Below are 20,087 nucleotides of genomic sequence, written 5' to 3'. Positions count from 1 at the left end.
TGATCTCCAACTCTGTTTTCCAGAGAGAATATTGCTTCAACAGCCAGGAGAACTAGAGATCAGAACATTACAATGCCATAATGAAGATGAATTCTAATGGATAGATGGATATAGGCTGATATGCTAATATACCTGTTTAACTTGATAGATGTTAATGCTGATGACAAGTTCATAAATATATTTGGATCTACATTTATCATTTTGCTGCAGTGTGTTAAAATTTTGATTATTAATTTATTGAATCCTTCAAAAAGCTGTTGCTAACCACAGCTCCAAACTCCCAAGCTTGCTAAGTGGCAGTTCTGTCACATACAAAATATTGCAATACATTATAACAAATTTTTATCCTTAATTACAACAGTCCTGACTTTTCATCATTATCAATCCTGTCACTGAGCATGACACATATAAACCACTAATATTAATTTTGTTCAGAGTACTATTTACAGATTGAAGTCAGCAAATTTAGATTGTGCCTGGAGAGATTATTGCATTTTGCTCTTTTGCCTCAAACCAATGTCAGCTCCCTAAAAAATCAACTTCTACCTTCTAAGAATGATTGTGAAATTAAATATGGGTTGTATACTGAGCTGATTAGAAACAAGAAATGAGAAATTTGAGCTTCAGCTTACAACATGCTGAGAACTGGTACTTCCTAGAGAGGTCAGGTTCTCTTGGGGATGCAAATCTTCTGCAATGTACTTAGGAATAATCATTTGTCCCCCTAGATAAGAGCTGGTAGGTCTACCAATGTGAGTTGGAGACACTCCATGGCCTGCAAAACCTAAAAAAGAACAATTTTATACTCAGGCTTGCTGCTGCTACATCTGGAGCACTGAGTCCAGTCTGGGCTCCATAGTACAAGAGGGCCATGGAGATCCTTGAGCGGGTCCAGCGGAGGGCTACAAGGATCATCTAGGGACTGGAGCATCTCTCTTACAAGGGTTGGAGGAGGAAACTGGGCCTGTTCAGCCTGGAGAAGGCTGAGAGGGTATTTCATCAATGTATCTGTACTTACATATTTGAAGGGGGTCACCAAAAGAATGGAACCAGGCTTTCCTTGCTGGCTCCAAGCATTGGGATGAGAGACAACAGGCAGAATCTGATGCACTGCAATTCCACCCAAATATATGGAAGAATTTTACTGTGTGGGTGTCTGAGTACTGGAACAGATTTCCCAGAGAAGTTCTGGAGTCTCTCTCATGCCAGATACTCGAAAGCTGTCTGGACACAACCCCAAGTGATGTCTTCTAGGGAAATACTACTTGAGCAGAGAATTTGGACCATATGGTCCCACCAGTTGTCCTTTTGAACCTTACCCATGTTGTGATTCTGTAATTCAGTGATCTTGTAGGAATACCAATGAGTCTTTTGTAATAAGCTTGTTGGAAGAAAATTTCCCTTTCTAGCCTTTAACCACAGTACACAAAGCTAAAAGATGTGGCTTTCTCATAATGGATCCTATGACAACTTGTAATTTCTTCAGCATAATTTACTATGAAGCTAATCTCTTTTTCAGAGAATATTCCTTGTTTATCCTGATTATAGGCTGGTATCCTGCATTACTAGTAGCCATTCAGAATCTAGCCACATTCTGAGCAACCTGAAATTATTTATTTATCCTTCATCTTTGTGGTGTAGATGGCTGGTAGTTTCATCGAGAGTCAAAGCATGGGTTGACAAGAGTGACTTGCTTGAGGGCACACAAAGTCTGCAGCAGAGCTGGGATCACATCTTGCTTTGAGGGACAAACCCAGAGATCTCCCCTGGTGAGGGGGGAGAAGGCAGTTCATGTGAGGATAAAGAGAATCAGAGTGTGTATTGTTGACCTGAGGCCCTGTTCACTTACTCATACTCAGACTGTTTGTTTGTTGGCTAATCTAGTTGCAAGTTTGCTAGCGTTCACACATATCCCCTCAGAAGTGATAGTGCACCTACATGTAAGATAGCTAGAAACATGATTTAATTAGAATATAGGATAGGCTGTGGTGATCAAACACAGGGCTCAGCTAGATCTGGCCAGCCCCTTTCGTCCCTTTTTCCTTTATTTTCCCACATTTTTTCCTCTTCGATCCACCTCATAGATTTCCTTCTCCCTTCCTGTGTTCTTTGCCCTAAACATTGCACAGTAAATCTTGCAAGTCCCCAAAATGCTGTTCCCATTGCATCCCTTCATGTGTCCTATACCACAGGCAAGAATCACCTTTAGTTTGAAAGGCATCTGGGACACAGTTTCTTGGCAGACTTCACACCAGCTACCAAGGTTTAATCAGTTTTCTCTGATGTTCTTGGGAGCAGCCAGTGTTGTCTGGTCCATTTTCCCTGATGAAGTTACTGAGGTTTCTCTGCCTTTGTTCTCCCTGTATCTTTGTGTTAACAGGCGTTGCACTTGTAATCACATAGCCCAACATCCGAAAGGTAACGAGGAATCACACTGGACCTCTTATTCTGTGCTGGCTAAGAAACTGAGATGTACAAAATGCTTTTACAGACAAAGAGCTTCCCACTTAATCTCTCGTAAAACTAGAAGAACTGCTAAGGAGGCTCCCATCCCCCTTGCTTTGCCTCTGAACCCCAATTGCTGCATGTAGTCAGGGTGAGCTGGCTGGACCAGGTGCTGAGATGGTCACACTGGGCTGTCACACTCGGACCCCAGGAAGGAAGGGCAGCAGCCGGAGATCTGTGTCCTGGCAGGCAGAGGAAATTCCCACAGCCACATCCCTCAGGAGTCAGAAATCACTTCTCCTTCTCAGACCTCCTTCTGGAAACTAGTTCCCAAACTGACTTCTGTGAGGGAATTAGCTATCAGTGGTTAAAATACCACTGAAAAACTAACAGAAGCTACATCTAAGTATTCAAATAAAAGCCTTATTTTAAATAAAAAATTAAATTCATCTTCCCAAATGCTGTGAAATCCTTATCAGTAAATCTCCACAAGCTCCTCTGAGTATGTTAAACATGAATCGTAAGAATTCTGCTTGAAATATTATTATTGCACAGATTAGCTGAGCACAGTTTTAGAAATCATTTGGCAGCTTTTTACTGCTATAAACTGGCTTTAATTCTTAGCTAAAATACCTTCGGCACTAAGCCTTCCTCTTCAGCTCTTAAATACATGCTGCAAGCTTTTTAGAGAGTTAAACTTTATTCTATACACATGCAGATCTACTTATGTACTTGACACACACACAGGGGAATACTTTACAACCAAAAGGTACCACTTAATGAAGCATTCATGATTTTTGCATGAAGGCAGAATGGGGCACAGTAATGTGGGTTTCTTCCTGGTCATCAAATACTGAAAAATGCTGTTCCTTAAAACAAGGCCCACTCCTGCTCCCACTGAAGCCAAAGTAGGGTCAGGATTGGGCCCCTAGATTGAAAATGCAATATAAATTTCCCAAATGCTGTGTCTCAGAGCTTTACTAGGATAGTAAACCCCACAGGCTGGCTCTGATTTCTCTTTGTACTTGGCATTTCCTCCTGTACTGGGCACTGGTGAGGCCAAACTTCGAGTACTTTGTCCAGTTCTGGCCCTCTCAATTCAGGAAGGACATTGAGGTACTGGAGTGTGTCCAGAGAAGGGCAACAGAGGTGGGGAAGGGTCTGGAGCACAAGTGCTGTGAGTGGCTGAGAGAGCTGGGATTGTTTAGGCTGGAGAAAAGGAGACTCAGGGGTGACCTTATCACTCTCTATGAAGTCCTGAAAGGAGGCTGTAGCCAGTTGGCCTCTTATCCTAGGCAGCCAGTAACAGGTTGAGAGGATGTAGTCTTCAACTGAGCCAGGTGAGGTTTAGGTTGGATAGTAGGAGGAATTTCTTCACAGAAAGGGTGATTAGGTATTGGAATGAACTGTCCGGGGAAGTGGTGGAGTCACTGTCCCTGGAAGTGTTTAAGAAAAGACTGGACATGGCACTCAGTGCCAAGGTCTAGTTGACAAGGTGGTGTCTGGTCATAAACTGGACTTGATGATGATGTTAGAAGTCCCTTCCAATGTGATTCTGACTGGCTATGGAAATACCTCATCCTCTAGTTAGGGAATGAAGTTTAGAGGAGCATGCATCAGAAGATGTAAAGGGAGGCTTTTTAAAAGCAATATATCCCTTTGTTGTTGCAGAAGGTGTTGAGCGAGCATTTATGCCCCTGCATGTCAGCAGGGGTACAGCTCTGACCCAAACTCTTCCAGGTGATGCTAAAGGGCTCCTGTCCGCCGCTGTACGGCAAGCGGAGAGTTTATTGTAAGATACGCTAATGCTATCGCAACCCGGCCGACAAAACTGGCGGGAGGCGTCGGACGGGCAGCAGCGGTAAGGAAGATGAGGCGGCCCTGCAGCCGAGCGGGCCGGGGCGGCGGCAGCCGCGGGTGGGCACGACCGCCCAGCGGGGCGGGGCGGCGGCGGCACCACCCCCGGGCCCTCCCCCGGGCCGGCCCCGCACCGCCGCTCCCCGCCGCAGGCTCCGTCGGGCCGGACTGGCGGAGCAGCCCCGAAGTTTGCGGGGCGGCCGGCGCGGGGCCATGTGGCTGCTGTGGCTGCTGCTGGGCTCGGCGGGTGAGTGCGGGCGGGGGCGGTGCCCCGGAGCGCTGCCCGGGAGCGAGGGGGCGGCTCCGCTCGGCGGGGGAGGGCGCCGGGGCCTCCTCGCCACCCCCGCCTCCCTGGGCGGCTCGTGGCGGGCCGGGGGCGCCGCCGGCCGCCCCTCCCCGGGCTGCTCTCGCCGCTCTCCCCTCCCGTCCCCTCCCCGGGCGGGCCGGGCCGGGATGCCCGCGGCGGGGGTGCGGCGTGTGCCTTTCGGCCCCTCCGCCCCTCGGGGCGTGCTCGGGGTGGTCCCGGCCCCAGCGGGGCTGAGCTGGGCTGGCGTGGGGCGAGGCGCGTGGAACGGGCGGCGGGGCCGGGCCGGCTTTGGGGTCGGGCGCCCTTGGGCCGAACCGGGCGTCGAAGTCGCCGCCGGGCCGAAGCGGCCGCGGCTCCGCTGGTGCATCCCGGGGCGGGCCCCCTTCTCCTTTGCGAGGCCGCCTCGGGGCGAGGGAGGCCGTGGTGGGTGCGCCGGTGGGCCCGCGGCGGGATATGGCCAAGTGAAGCGCTCGGGTCCTGCCTGGCTTTACTTGGGGTGCGGAAAGGGGATTTCATACTTCTTGTTCCTATTCGTCTATATAGAAACTCTTTCTCCCCATCACGGTCGGCGTATGCCTGTCAGAATTGGCGAGTTGATGATGTTTTGTGCAGCTTTGCTGCAGGTGTGAATTATTTCTGCAACATGATCTTAGCGGGCTCTTTTCCAGCCAGTGTAAGTAGCCTGGCTGCGTGCTGCTGGGTCTGTTTCCGAATCACGCCTTGGCGATGAGGTGATGACACACAGTGTGTAAAACTCAGATTATCAAACTCAAATTATTTTCTTTTCTTGTCTTTTAAGAGTATTTGTTGTCATGAAGAACTCCTAAGTTTCACGGCTTCTGTGGTAAAAGTTCGAGTCTGGTGTAGACGGGTAGAAAGGAGACGAAGAGTTACAGGACTTGCACTGTTTTGGAATTAGACAACTGCAAACTTTGACTGTGACATTCTTAAGACTTTGGAGGTTTAGGTGTCTTTGCAAAACTATTTCCGCCATTCCATTTTTGGGAGGCTTCAGACGAAGCTCGGGTTTGTTTACCTGGATTGTGTTGCTTTCTTCCTTATTAATTTCCATTCTACTACTGCCAAAATTTCATCTAATTATTCACAGCAAGTTACATGTTTCCATGTGTTGAATGTATTTGCTTGTAGTACCACCCTTAGATTAACACGGAGGGTTCTCCTCTACAAGATACCGATCTTCCCATCTGAAGGTTTCCCAGCCACCCACACCCCATGTTCCTGCTCCACCTTGGCTTGGGGGCAGTGACAAAGACCTGTTTCTTGTGCGGAAGTTGGTACTTCAGCTTTTTGACTGTTGGCTGCCATTCTTGCACAACATTCTTGCAGTTACTTAACCAGATACTCTGGCTTACTTTGGGGCAGATTCAAAGAAATTTCTGAAACTTCTTTTTTCATGTGTTCTGTTTTTCTTTTGAAAAATAAAGTAGGGGGTCTTCAGGGATTTGCTTTTTAGATGTTGCTTCCTCTGTATGTTTTGGCATCCCTGCAAGCTTCCCACAGGGAACATAAGCTTGTTTCTGCCTGGCCTTCACTCTGTTTGGAATTTTACTTCTGGTAACTCCTGATATAAAATATAAATACTTCTTTTCCTATTGAATCTTTTTTGGGTACAGATGGGAAACCTTGGAACCCTAGGGATAAATTTCAGTTAAAAGAAGATAAACAGTGTATAGTGTCCCTTTCTAAACAGTTGTTCTGCTAGTGTACAGAAGTAATTGTTGACTTGCATTGGCAGTGAATATTTGCAAGGCAAAGTTGATCTTTTATTTTTGTCTTTATTCATAATATTGTAGTTGTATCAAATAGTCCTTTTCATCCTGAAAGAGCCTGTCTGCATGGGAAAGGTTTTACTTTGTTATGATACTCCAGTTTGAACTTACACCAGGCTTGTTAATTTCAGTTGGTAACTAACTGGTGATTGATCAGAAAGAAACTATGGATCTGAAGTTTCAGCCTCTGTTCCCTGCACAGGAGCTTCCTGGTTACCTTCCTTTCCTCTTCTAGTCCCCATCTCACTTCAAGTCTCATCAAGCTCTTGGACAGCTCACACACCATGCACCCAGTTTTGTTCATCTCTCGTGCTCTTGCCAGTATAAGCAGGTCAGGCTCAGCTCCGATCCCCTCCTGCTGCCCTGTACGTGTCATAGTGTGACCCAGTTTCCAGCACTTTACTTTGGCTCAGTGTCAGCCCAGGAGTTCCTGGATGTAGGTTAGGTCCTGCAAGGATTCCTGTTTCCAGCTCAGACTGTAACAACATTATCGGGTTAAGTTAATATAGAAGAAGGTCTGTTAGTTAGAAAACAGACATCTATGTTTACCTTCTACTGCTTGTATGAAGTAATGCAAGCTGATCTACACACAGTTGCAGTGAGTTTTGGAAAGGATTGTTTCAGAGAACTGCAAGTACACTACAGCTGAAAAACCAATAAAATGTAAACAATCCGTAACAGAAAAATGAGTTCTGTAATCCAGACTGCCACTGTACTATGTATTCAAGACAATTTTTTTTAATTTAAAGAAACCGAAATCTACTGAACATGTTTTGAACATAGATTTATGTATTTTTTTCTTCAACCTGTATATCATCCATTAAGAAGAGAAATGATGGCAGGAGTTGCAAACATTCAGGTAAGTTAACTGCTTTTAGAAGTATGATTACAAAGTGAGTGAAAAAGGGATACTGTTTTTTTCTGACAATGACAGACCTTTCTGTTTTAACTGAAGAAGCTTTTAAAATGTTAGTCTTCAAATGACTGGAGAATCAAAATGCAATGCACAGCTGGGATTTCTAAGTATCATCCCCAGGTGTCACAGTTCAATATAAGGGCCTTTCTGATACGTTAGTCAAATATATAAGGTATATATTATGCCTCTTAAAATGTACCCAGCCTGATCTGTACTGAGGGGAGGCTTCCCTGTCTTATTCCCTCCAGTCTTTTGGTCTAAGATTGTTAGAATCAGGACCCATTCCACAGACAGCATAAACATGAAGGGCCACACATGTGCTTTCATTACATTTTGCAACTTCAGCTCAAAATCTTGCAAAAAACCTAAACATCCCTAAAATCAAGCAGAGGTGGGCGCTATTTGAAGAGTCATGTTACCACATAAGTGTGCACTGTGTAATATCTGTTAACTTAAAACTTCCACATGGTGTTAAGGAAATAGCCATTATTTCCTTACATGGAAATAGCTAATAGCAGAATTTCTTTGCTGAAAACCTCATGTACTGCATGGCAGGAGTAATCAGCACTGCTGAGTAGTGTCTCCACTGTTAGATAAGCAGAGAGAGAAAAAAAAACTTTCTACTTGAAGACTCATGTCTGTATTGTGTATTCAGTAGGTCTGTTCTGTGTTTTTCAAGCAGTCTTCTTAAAAACTCTTAAACTGAGTCTAGTGCTTCATAACTAGTGTTTGTCTTTGCTGGTACATAAGCCAGCTGTGAGCGTGGGTAACACATCAGTGTGAGAGAGATGGATAAGGATTCCTGTAGTTGGCAAGTCAAGAAACTTCCAGCTTGGGACAGTAATAAGCAAGCACTGGATATTTGCTGAAGATGTGAGTCTGCCAGTGGTCATAATGAGAGCAGCCAGGAGTACTCACTCCAATGCAAAGCTCCACAGCCATGCTGAGGAGAACGTGGGATTTCTCACGGGAGCCTGTGCCCACGCACAAGTTGTCTTGAATCAGTTTCTGGTTATTCTACATTTGGTGTTTGAGGCTGTTGTCAGACTTTACTCTTGCAAGTATGTTTTTTGTGCAGGGACTGAAATAAGCAGAGGATGATTTGAGGGAGGTGTGTCCTTGGCTAGAGTTAAACAGATTTCTCTTACTGACTGATTGTGGGGAGTTGCAGGGCCCAGGAGCTTCCTGCCGTGCCATCTCGCCTGGGATAACTGCTGCAAAGAGTCTGCAGTTGCCAGGTTGAGAGGGTGGAAGCATGACTGCAATGTTGCAGTCACATGTTGTGATAGGAAGTGGAGATTGTTATAAAGAAAATAGGTAGTAAAAATACACCTTTCGTACAAATGTGAAATAAATTGTTACAAGCATGCAGTCTGTTGTGCCCGATATGCTGAGCCCAGCAAGCTCCATAGTTCTTTAGAGAAAAAAGTTTCCTGGTGATACTATAATATTTTTATTGTGACAATAGGAACCTGCATCCTGCTTTCATTTTTATGCTGATTATATACTGGGTGAGGAATAAAATGGCTCCCTTTGCTGTAAATCCTCTAGACTGTTGCAGGGATATGTTGATTTGTTAGGTAGCAGTGATGAATTGAGCTGAGATTCAAGCATCTCTGTGTTTCAGGGCAGTGTGGGAAGGCCTAATTAAAAATTAATTTGTCACCTGGAGAAATAATTTGTTTTGGTTTTTGTTTGTTTTATTTGTTTTTTAAATTTTAATTTATTTTTCCAAACTGGTACATTTTGCCAGAGTAGTGTCTGTCATATATCCTGTTCTGTGGTTACTCTCGGTGTCTGTATGAGCAGAACTGCAATAATGGAGTAGGCCTGAAAAATCTGTAGTGATTGCTTGTAGATGATGCTACCATCATCTGCTGTGATGGTAGCAGTGCTCTCCATTTCAGTGTCTTGTCTGTTGTGAAAGCTGATGAGTTTTATGAATTGCTAGAAAGCCTGGTAGGCTGTTCAGTTGTCCTGCCTGCTGCAGACTGGAGCTGTGGATATTGTATCTTTGGTCCAAGGCACTCTGTGATAACTATTTCATCTGGCATTTTCAGTGCCTGAATTTGAGAGCAGCTTCATTATCAGCTGGCAGGTTTCGAAGATGAGGAAGGAAAAACATCTTGGGTCTCAATAGTAGGGTTTTGGCATTTTTGTCTTTTCAAGTATTAAAACATAACTCTTCTACTCTGGCAGGACCTCATAATGGGCTATATCTAAGATGCAGAATGGAATATTTCAAGTGAAAACCGTATTAAATGTGTATTTTAAGGTAGCTCTCAAGTGAAACATAGAATGACAGATTGCCCTTTGCTTGAAATATAAGTAGATCAAGGCTGGAGGTAATTGTATAGCTGGCCATTAGGATAATCAGTTTATCATACATTTACTGACTGCTGAAGAATTTTTGAGGAGGAGCTCATATATATTAAGAAACAAAAAAAAACAACAACAAAGATTGAAAATTAAACAAATAGCTTAAGAAAAACAAGCAAACCAAACACCATGGCAGAAAGCATTTGTCTAAATTAGTTACCTCTGATAGTGAAACTTTTGATTTATATGATCAATGGGGTTTTGCATTTGTGAGGACTGTGTGTGTGTCCAGCTTATTTGTCGTGTAGAATCTTGTAAGCTGCAGAAACTTGATCAGATGTTTAGTTTCTTTCATGCAACCTCTTGTGCTAGTGAAACTGTCGGACTAAAAGGCATTTTAGGCCAACCTCACCTTGCATGCAGTGTTGTCTGTCAGGACTGAAAAATCCTTTTAGGGGAGAAGATGGTGTAATAGTAGCTGGCTCGGTGTGTGGGTGTGTTTTAATTTGCACATGGGAAATGCTGAGGCAGTGAGATTTCTAAATGGAGCCATTGGTCGCTCCTTATTCTTGTTCTCAGCTGCTTATGCAGATCCCCACTTACACACTTCTTGGTTGCAAAGGAATTTGTGGAATCACATACTTATTTTAGTTGCAGCTTATAGAAATGTGTACTCTTTGGAAGTTGGAGAGAAATAATAGGTAGCTCCTGTTAATGTCAGAAATGTGTTGAAGGATTGGGGAATCATATGGGTGGATAATCAAAAGGCCCCAGATGAACAAAATGAAAATGGAAGCAATTTAGGGCGGTGGGGTGGCTGATGATAACTTTTTCCTGTGTGTTTCTTAAGCCTTCTTCCAGCCATGGGCTGGACAGCTGTGAACTTGTCACAATTAAAACATATCAAGCAAAGCTGCTCTTCGTCAATGTGTAAATGGTTGAGTAAGTTGTTGTGTCACATGTCAGAGTGAAAAGGGAGCTGAGGTCATGAATGGAAGGTAATGTGGCTGTGAAACTCTGCTAAAATCTGGGATCATTTAGGATTGGGAGTGAATTCCAAGGTCCTGATACTATGTCTTCTTAGCCAAAAGATTTCCTTTTTAAAATGGCTTTGGTGTCTCTCCAGGAGCCTGTGAGACTTAATTTATAAAAAAATTGGGAAGCGTATAAGTTGAATATGGTTGAAGTATGCTGTTGTGTTATGAAATAACTTGTTTCAATAGGGGCAAAAATTCAAATTTTCAGGTTTTAGTGCTATTTTTGTTCTTGAAGTATGAATTCTGATTAGTTTTTTTCCTTTTAAATTAAAGAAGAAATCCCTAAGTGCCACACCTTGCTATAGGTCTCTGGTGTTACGTTGTTATCTTTCATCTGCTTAGACAGATTCCAGATGGCTCCTAGGGAATGTGATGGGGGAGATTCCTTGTTCAGGGTTCTCTTATTGAAATTTTTAGATGGAAACCAGTTACCTCACATGATGTGGCCTATGTTGGTCTGTTTTGAAACTGTTTGGTTTGTTGGATGAAAAGTTCAATTTCAGGTAACATTTCCATGTGAGAATTTATCTGTTTTGATAAAATTTAATAATGTTACTGCAGCAAGTAGGTTGTGGTTCCATTAAAAATTAGTGAAAATCAGTGAATTCTGACTACTGAGTATCACTTTGCGCTCATATTCTGTCCTTCCTTGGAGTAATTTCTCTTGGTTTATGTATTTTGGATGAATATCACTTCAATTGTTAATGAGTCAGAAGATGCTTATAGCTCCAGACAGAACACCATTGCCAGCCATGTGTATCTGTGTCAACTGAAGACTTGTATTCTTCTGGGCAAAGCTGCTCATGGTCTTAGTGCTGCAGGATCTACTCTAGGTAGTGTTACTGATCAGCAGTATGACTTTGGGCAAGATAAAATTCTTTCCTCACTGTACTTTCTCCACTTTTACCTGTTTAAACTTTTTTTTTTTTTTGACACCAGCTGTCTTACCATCTTTTTCTGATGCTGTTAGTGCTACCCGAGTTTTAGTCTAGAGCTATATGCCACAAATATCAGGCATGTGTTTTTACAGTTCAAAATAGTGTTTTTTTGCATTTAAGAGATGTTCTGCCTTGCCTGGTAAGGATTTGATGTGAGGTAAGTAGATTTTTCTTGATATGATAATTTTTAGTCAAGTATTCCTGGTTTTTTTCTTTTTGTTGTTAGCATAAAGGCATTAAGATTCCTCAAACACAGGAGTGTTAGGTGTACAAAGATGTGAAGCATGATAGAGACACACAAATTGATATACTTAGGAAAATCCATGTATTTGTCAAGTTGCACTTTCTCTCCCTTTTGTAAGGCAGGGCAAGAGTTGACAACTTGAAGTACTGTTGCTTGTCTGGGGTGCTCTGACAGGTAATCTGTGCTACAGGGCCAGTGTCAAACCTGCCAAATAGTGGCTGCTTGACAGGGAATGCAGTCATTGCTCACGAATGGCTACAGAAGGGAATACTTGAGCTTACACTTTCGAGTTTTGAGGCTGCTAATTCAGTCTCAGGGCTGGTATTCTGCTGCTGTCTCCCAATGCAATAAGAAGTTATGTTAAGGGCTCTTAAATGTTTCTGCTGCTCTTTGTATAAGCTTAGCTAAAATCCTGAATTTAAAGATAGCCTTTATTTCTCAGATTGTGAATCCCTTTCTTGTCAGATTCAAACTCCTTTCTTTTTCTTTCTTTGCCTGCATCCTTGTTCCCTTGTTGTGAAGCTGCATGCTGATGACTTAGTCTTTACACGCTTCTTTTCACAGATTATTTGTGTCACTTCCTTCCTCCTCTCAGTATCCTTTTCTCTTTTTTCCCTTTGTGCCTCATGACCTCACCAAATTGTACCCATTGATGCATAGAGCTAGCCATGGATTTCCTCATCATGCCTCTGTACTTTAAAAGAAAGATGCTGTTATATATACTTACTATATCTATGCCAAGCCTGCAGTTAGGAATTGTCATTTTTCCGTGTCCTCTACCTATTGCAAGTGCTCTGCTTCACTCTGCCACCAGTGCTGTGCTTGCTTTTCTTCTCCCTGTCCTCCCTGTCCATTGCTTAGCTATGCTGTTTGATAAGGCTAAGCTTTAGGCTGTGTAGGACTTTGCTGCTGAGTTTGGGAGGTGGAATTTAGTAAGGGCAGACTACTTGGGACTTGATCTTACTCAGTTTCTGGTACAATTTATAAGTGAATTGTGCATCTTAAGCACATGAGCCGTTTCTCAGGGATCATTTATGAAGGACAGCTAATATTTACTTGACACAATGCAAGGCGTGATTTATAAATTGCTAAATCATTAGTGAATGCATTGTTAAAAATGTGCAGTCATAGACTAGTTAGAGAATTAAATATGTAGAGTTGCTTCATCTGCCAAAGCACATCAGTTCTTTATAAACTCATAAATTGGTAGAGTCAGCATGTGTGACCTTGCAAGGAAACACACTGCAATCAATGAGTTTCAAGGGCCAAATAAGTCCAAACTTGTTAGCCAGCCTCCTGCCAGTGGCACGAGTTGCTCCTGTGGCTGGGCCTAAAACTGTGAAGTCTTAAAAGCTGGGTGGAACTGCACACTCCTAAACTGAATATATGGTTTTCTGGAACCTGAAGTGCATGTTTTTTGTCTTGAGGAGAATGGCTGTCCACCAGAAGAGTTTGGGGCTCTGATGGTGATCTCGGATGGGTGATCTTGCAGATGCCAAACTAAATCTTCCGTGGTCTGATCAACGGCAAGAAACGTGTCTTCTCAAGGCCTTGGCATCATGTGAAATCTGAACATCTTTGCTTGTTTGTGTAATTGGAAAGGCACAGTACAGATGCTGAGATCAAGATCTGCTCAGTCTGACAGAAAGCAGACTGCACTTGTGAAATCCTGGAGACTGGAAGAACTTAGTGCTCAATCACTTTTAAAAAGACCAAGTCATTAAACTAAGTGCCATAATTCAGAATCAGCTAAGGAAGAACAACAGTGTTTGTGGTGATTGCTGTCTTTCTAACTCAAAAAAGGCTTCTTTCTCCTTTCAGCAAGTTTTTGAAAGGTAAAAAGAAGGTGGAGAGGGAGGAAAACTATCCATATGGCTGAATTTCAGTACCTAGTTGTGAGTAAAGTGAAAGCATAAATGGAGTTACAGGTAGAATTTTGAAAAAAACCAACCCAAAACGTTGTGAACTTTTAAATGAACAGATCATTCATTTTACTATGTAACCAGGGTTCTAGATGTTAAACTTGCCATTAATTGAATTGAGTCCTGTTGGAATTCTGATTTTATGTTCTCTAAGAAGTGTTTGGTAGCCCTATCTTAAAAGGCGAGATCTACCTACTCTTTTTAGGCATTTTCAGTCTTGTGAATATACTGGCTTTGAATATCAACAAGTGTGAAGGTAGGAGAAAAATGAATCCGTGTGATATTTTTCAGCTTACGTGTTCTTAAGCAAACCACAAGTATCTGTCCTTTTGCAGTCAGATGAAGGACTTCCCTCTGTTATCTGCAAGCAGTATTTTAATTTCAGGAACCTATTCTTTTTATCTCCTCTGAAAATGGAGCTACCACGTGCAGTATACAAATCAAGAATGTACTTCTGTCCAAAGATCAAAGTGGTCTGTCTGAAGCATTAACAGAGTGCTTGGAAGATAAAAAGGATGTTGATAGTAGAGTTCCTAAGACTATTTTTAAACAATACAAGTTGGCAGTACCAGTTGTACTCTGAAAATCTTCCATTAGGAATGTGAGCTTCTAAATTGCAAGTTTGAAGTAGAGTGTTGTCAGATTTTTTTCCCTATAGGGATTACTGACAGCATTGTGTTTTTTGAGATGTTTTTCGTTGCAACCTTTCTTTTCAAAAAGAGTCCAGAATAGTTTCAGTGACCTTACTTTGTACTTGAATTATACGTCCATTAAGGTTAAGAGCACAATAGTCATTTTTCTTCTTCAAGTTTTCATAAAATGAGAGACAGAATGTTTTGCAGTGTAATTTCCTATTTGCACTGCAATTTCAAGTGATTGACTGCCTGCCCTTTTCAACAGCTGAGGTATAAGACATTTCATGGAATGCTCCTGATTCAGAGGTCCTGCATGTAGGCTGTTTTGAGGTAGCATGTAAGAGTGTCTGTCTCTTAGTTACATCAACAGAGTCCACCCAGAAGTGGTGGGTACTTGATGACATTGCTTTGTACAGCTGTACCTTTTCATCAGTCTCACGTTTTTCAATATAGTACAGAAAGGGTTTGCCATTCTTATGGAAAATTGTGCATGTTAGTTACACAGGAAAGGCGCAGTGTCTCTTCCTGCTGTGGCTTTGATAATGTTCAGGCTTTCAAAGTTAAAGGCTTTTCACTTATTAATGGTTTCTACATGAGATAGACTTCAGTGTCTAATCAGATTGAATATCCTTAAAATTTCTAATGGGATCCTTGAAAATCTGCCAATGGACTATATAGGTTTTCTGATGAATTGTTTTAATTGAGCTCTGCCTTGCTGTTTGGTTAACAGTCTTCAGGGTAGCCTCAGGCTGCTTACTTTCCGATTTCCTTGTGTTATCTGTAGATAAATGTCCACCTCATTGGAGCTTAATGGCCAATTAGCTGAATCAAATAAAATCTGGAAACACAAGAAACAGTGCTGCTCGTTGGTAGGGTATACCTGTCCTAACTGAGGTTGAATCCAGAGTTGCTGACCTGCTGACTGCCACTGCTCCTTGTGAGTAGTCTCATGGGGAAGCTGTTCAGCCATGGTTTAGCTAATTTTTCCCTGCAGTGTTGGTACTTTTTCTCATCAGTAGTTGCAAAATTAGGCAGATCTCTATTGTGTGCAAACTTTCCAGTTGAAGAAGCAATCAGTTTAACTTCCTTTGGGCCTGTATCAAAGAGACCTGTATCAAAGGCCCATTAGATCCTGTTAAAATTAAACCCACATACAATCATAGACTCATCAAGGTTGGGAAAACCTTCCCAAAGGCTCAAAGATTGAGTCCAGCCTTTGACCAAATACCACCATGTCAACTAAACTATAACACTAAGTGTCATGTCCAGTTGCTTCTTGAATACTTTCAGGGATGGTGACTCCACCATCTCCCTGGGCATCCCATTCCAGTGCTCACCCTTTCAGTGAAAAAATTCTTCCTAATGTCCAACCTGAATGTCCTCTGATGCAGCTTGAGGCTGTGTCCTCTTGTCCTGTTGCTGGCTGTCTGGGAGAAGAGGTCAAACCCCACCTGGCTACAACCTCTTTTCAGGCATTTGTAGAGAATGGTAAGGTCCCCCTGAGCTTCCTTTTCTCCAGGCTAAATACCACCAGCTCCCTCAGGACCCATCACCTCACCTTGTTGAGCCTCACACAGCTGGCTTTGGCACCAGCTGGCTTTGATCCAGCTTGTCCAGCAGATCAACACTCCTGCCCAGCTTAGCACTGTCTGCAAACTGGCTGGCAGGACACTTGGTCCTCTCATTCAGGTCATTGATAGAGGTATTAAACAGCACTGGTCCAACACTGAGCTCTGGGGAACGTCACTTGTGACTGGCTGCCAGCTGGATGTATGTTCATTCCCCACAGGGCCTTGCTATCCAGCCAGTTTTTAACCCAGTAAAGAGTGCGTGATTTAGACTGCTAAAATATCAGGTGCTTATCTCCATTTTGGAAAGGAAGCATGTCTGATATGTGATGTCTCAAAGGAGCCATTGATTTTGACATTGACATTGAGGAAATGGAATGGTCTTCACACCTTTGCCATTCTGGCCCTTGAAGATGGAATAAGTTGGGTGTTTGCAAACACAAGCCTTCCAAGCTACTTTGTACATTCCTGTAAGAAAACTAAGTTGGCACAGATGTAGTTACTGTTCCAGTGTTGTTTGCTTTGGTTTAGAAGGACTGTGTTGGCCTGTTGTATTGGAAAAAACGCATTACTGAAATGCTGTAGTAAATGTTTTAGTTAAGAGTGCAGTTTGAGTGAGCTCAACTGTCAAAATTAAGCCCTAGGTGTAAGCAGCTATACCAAGAGCTAGTCATTGTGTGTTTCCAGGGCGCAGTGGTTTTTGGATACTTTGAAACATACAGATTCATAATCTGTTTCAAACAAGCTTCCCAAGTTGTTCCCTTTTCCCACTAATCAAACCCCAGCATTAAATGAAGTAAAGGGTAGATGCAAAAGGAAAACAGAAATTAAACCATACCAGGTGTTTGTGTTGTGTAAATAACCTGTAAGTGTAAATAACAGGGCAGTTAATTTCTGTATCTAAAATTATTTGAGTTTGTTAGGTCTAGGGGATCACTTATCTCTAGAGAGTTACTATGTGAACTGAGTCTAGTTGGTAGTTGAAGCTGCAATTTCCCAATCTCCCCCCTGCCTATCTGTTACAGGGTGGTCCTACCTATTTTAGTCAGAATCCCAGAACTGTGTATCAGCTGCATACCTCAAAGATTTTTGGTTATAAAAATAGAAAAATGCCTGTTTACTGTTGAGGAATAAATGGAGTTTGCAGACAACACCAGGCTGGGTGGGAGTGTTGATATGTGTGAGGGTAGGAAGGCTCTCCAGGGGTATCTGGGCAGGCTGGATCAATGGGACAAAGCCAGTTGTGTGAAGTTCAGCAGGGCAAGATGCTGGGTCCTGAGGCACTTGGGTCACAACAACCCCATGCAATACTGTAGGCTTGGGGGAAAGTGGCTGGAAAGATGCCCTGTGGAAAAGGACCTGGGGGTGCTGGTTGACAGCAGCTGAACATGAGCCAGCAGTGCCCAAATGGCCAAGAAGGCCAATGGCGTCCTGGCCTGAATCAGCATTAGTGTGGCCAGCAGGACCAGAGCAATGACTGTCCCCTCTGCTCTGCACAGGTGAGGCCACACCTTGAATCCTGTGTTCAGTTTTGGGCCCCTCACTGCAAGAAAGACGTTGAGGTAGTGGAATGAGTCCAGAGTAGGACAACAGAGCTGGTGAAGGGTCTGGAGCAAAAGTCTTGTGAGGAACAGCTGAAGGAGCCGGGGTTGTTTAACCTGCAGAAAAGGAAGCTTGTGGGGAAACCTTAGTGCTCTCTATGACACCCTGAAAGAACATTGTAGTGAGGTGAGGTAGACAGAGTAACAAGCAATAGGACAAGAGGAAACGGCCTGCAGTTGCGCCAGGCCAGGTATAAACCTGGGAATAAGGGATAAGGAAAAAATCCTTCACTGAAGGGGTGATCAGGCATTGGAACAGATTGCCCAGCAAATGGTGAAATCACAATCCCTGGAAGTGTTCAGAAAACATGTAGATGTGGTCCTTAGAGATATTGTGTAGTAGTGAACTTGTCGCTGCTGGGTTAATACTTAGACTCAGTGATTATTGAGGCCTTTTCCCTCCTTAATGATTATATGGTACACAGAAGGGCTTTAATATTAATAATTTGCTTTTTTTTATGATACTTCTTTAGAAACATTTTATATATTTGGCAAACAACTGATCAGTATATATCTTCAGGTACCCATCTTCTCAGCATCCGAGCAGGGTGGAATGATAAATTATGGATGCTGGCAGTATTCCCATGGGATAGGAGAGCATTAGTAGTCATTAACAGATAAAGAAAACTGAAGCCAAGGAAAGCAGAATAATATGATCATGTAAGACATCTGTGGCAGGGCTGAGCCCTGGTATCCGGTCATCTCAAATTCCACACAGAAAGCTGCCCTTCCCTGAAAGGCATCCTGTCTGCAAGGCTGGACTATGTTGCAGGTACTGACATTCATCTTCCTCCTCCTGAAGCTTATGTCACCAGCATTCCTGTCAGAGAGCTGACTGTGAGTCAGCACACTCGCATGTGTGTAACCATGTGTGTTTGAAGGGACATAGTGTTGTTTCACACCAGTTGGCTGGCATGTGGCTGCTAATTTGTAAAGCTGCATCTGTGTCTGCCTCAGCTCTGGCAGCTGCTGTTGAGGGTGAAAGCTGTAGAAGTGTGAGAGACTTACCTTTAAGTGCCTGTAGACAATAGCCTGTCTGCTTGCTAAGTCTGATGAAAAAATGTGAAAGGGTAGAATAGATATTGTGCAGTGAATGCTCACATCTTCCTTTGTCTGTTTGGTTTTTAATGGTATAAATAGATAATGGCATCAGTTGGAAAGCTCAGGTGTGAAGTATGGTAGGAGTAGAGTGAGTTCTCTTTCCTAGATAACTTTTATGTGTTAGTGATAGGAAATGTTCCTGTATGGCATTACTGACAGCCTTGAGTGGTTGGCAAGAGTGTTTTAAATCCAAGACTGAATTGTTGGCTTTCTTCTGAGTTTCTAGTTGAATATATTTGCATTGGCAAAAAAAGTTGACTGACTTAAACACGTGTTAAGCACAGACTTAAAGTATCTTGAAATAGTAGGGCTTGAATACCTTCTTTGCTTTCTCAAGGGCAAATTCTGCCACTGAACATATGTTGTAGATCACATTTTAAAGTGGTTTTTCCCTGGATCCAATATTGTTGCCCTTTACTTTAAGCAGCCTTTTTCTCCCCACCTCTGAAAAGGTAGTAGGATGTGGTTACTGAAATTATTGAATTTTGTAGCTGGAGCTTTCACTGTGCCTCTCTGAAGCAGGAATATGTTACAAATCAAGGTGATGTGTGACCATGTACAAACAGAACTGAGATAACATGCTAGAGATAAGTGATCCTAGGCAAGGCGTAATGTCGCGGAATTGTTTGCCGTCTGCCTGGCCGTCTGCCTGGCTTTGTGCCGTCTGCAAAATGGGGGTAGCACTTACCCACCTCAGTTTCTTTAGTTTCATAAATGCTGGTTAAGTGCTCAGTTCCCCAACGTGAGTGTCATCAATAATTCATTATCACTTAATTGCTGGAGCTGATTTCCGATGGATTTTCTAAGTAAGACACTAGGAAGCGGTAGTTGCCACTGTCAGTTCCACTTCTCTGCTTTTCCTAATGTTTTACGAGGTTGTTGTGCACATGCCTTTTCCCTTCTCCTCCATGAATGCTTTGCCCTCGAGCCACAATAAAAGTGGAGTAGCTTACAAAAGAATGTGGCAAACAGCATCAGATGAGATGGTGGATTTCTTTTTGCATCAGCACAGTAGCAGGTCCAGGAAGGGCTGAAACTCAGGCTGAACTTGGAGGACTCAGCCCTGCATGTGTGACACACTGTCACTGTTTGTTACTTTTGCTTCTTTTCTTTGTTCAAGTAGGCTACTTCTGGACTGCTGTCTATTCCTCTTGCTGGTGCTCAAAGTGCTTAGAGGTCTGCTTCTTTTGTCTAGTGCTGTTGTCTTTAAGCTTGTGTGAGGAGGTTGTTTCAGTTGTCGCTTTTATATCTGTACTTAGAATCATATGTGAGTTATTTCTGATAGTTTTTCATTATAATCAGAATGTGTAGGTTGGGAGTGGACAACAGTTGTATATGTATTGCTTTTTATGTGAGGAGTCATAGATGAGGATTTGGAATTGTGCAGGTTCTCCTTCCAGTGTTTCC

General features: G+C 43.0%; 1 protein-coding gene across 10 annotated transcripts in view; it reads left to right on the top strand.

Annotated features, from left to right (window-relative positions):
* The window catches only part of LDLRAD3 (low density lipoprotein receptor class A domain containing 3), a 203,096-nt gene that overhangs the window by 95,933 nt on the left and 87,076 nt on the right, over positions 1-20,087 (top strand). For 3 of the 10 annotated variants that reach the window (XM_068193759.1, XM_068193758.1, XM_068193757.1), the window contains exon 1: positions 4,404-4,549. The exons of 3 other annotated variants lie outside the window; for them this stretch is intronic. In XM_068193759.1, coding sequence (XP_068049860.1) covers positions 4,516-4,549 — 34 coding nt within the window. In that variant the 5' untranslated portion in view covers positions 4,404-4,515. Of the gene's footprint in view, positions 1-4,300; positions 4,550-4,811; positions 4,971-20,087 lie in introns of those variants that run through there. 4 more of the 10 variants (XM_068193754.1, XM_068193753.1, XM_068193764.1 and 1 more) reach the window with 3 other exon arrangements.

The sequence above is a fragment of the Anomalospiza imberbis genome, chromosome 6 (assembly GCF_031753505.1).
Source record: "Anomalospiza imberbis isolate Cuckoo-Finch-1a 21T00152 chromosome 6, ASM3175350v1, whole genome shotgun sequence".
Classification (NCBI taxonomy): Eukaryota; Metazoa; Chordata; class Aves; order Passeriformes; family Viduidae; genus Anomalospiza; species Anomalospiza imberbis.
Note: the sequence above shows the minus strand (reverse complement) of the source record. Positions and strands in the feature narration are given on the sequence as shown.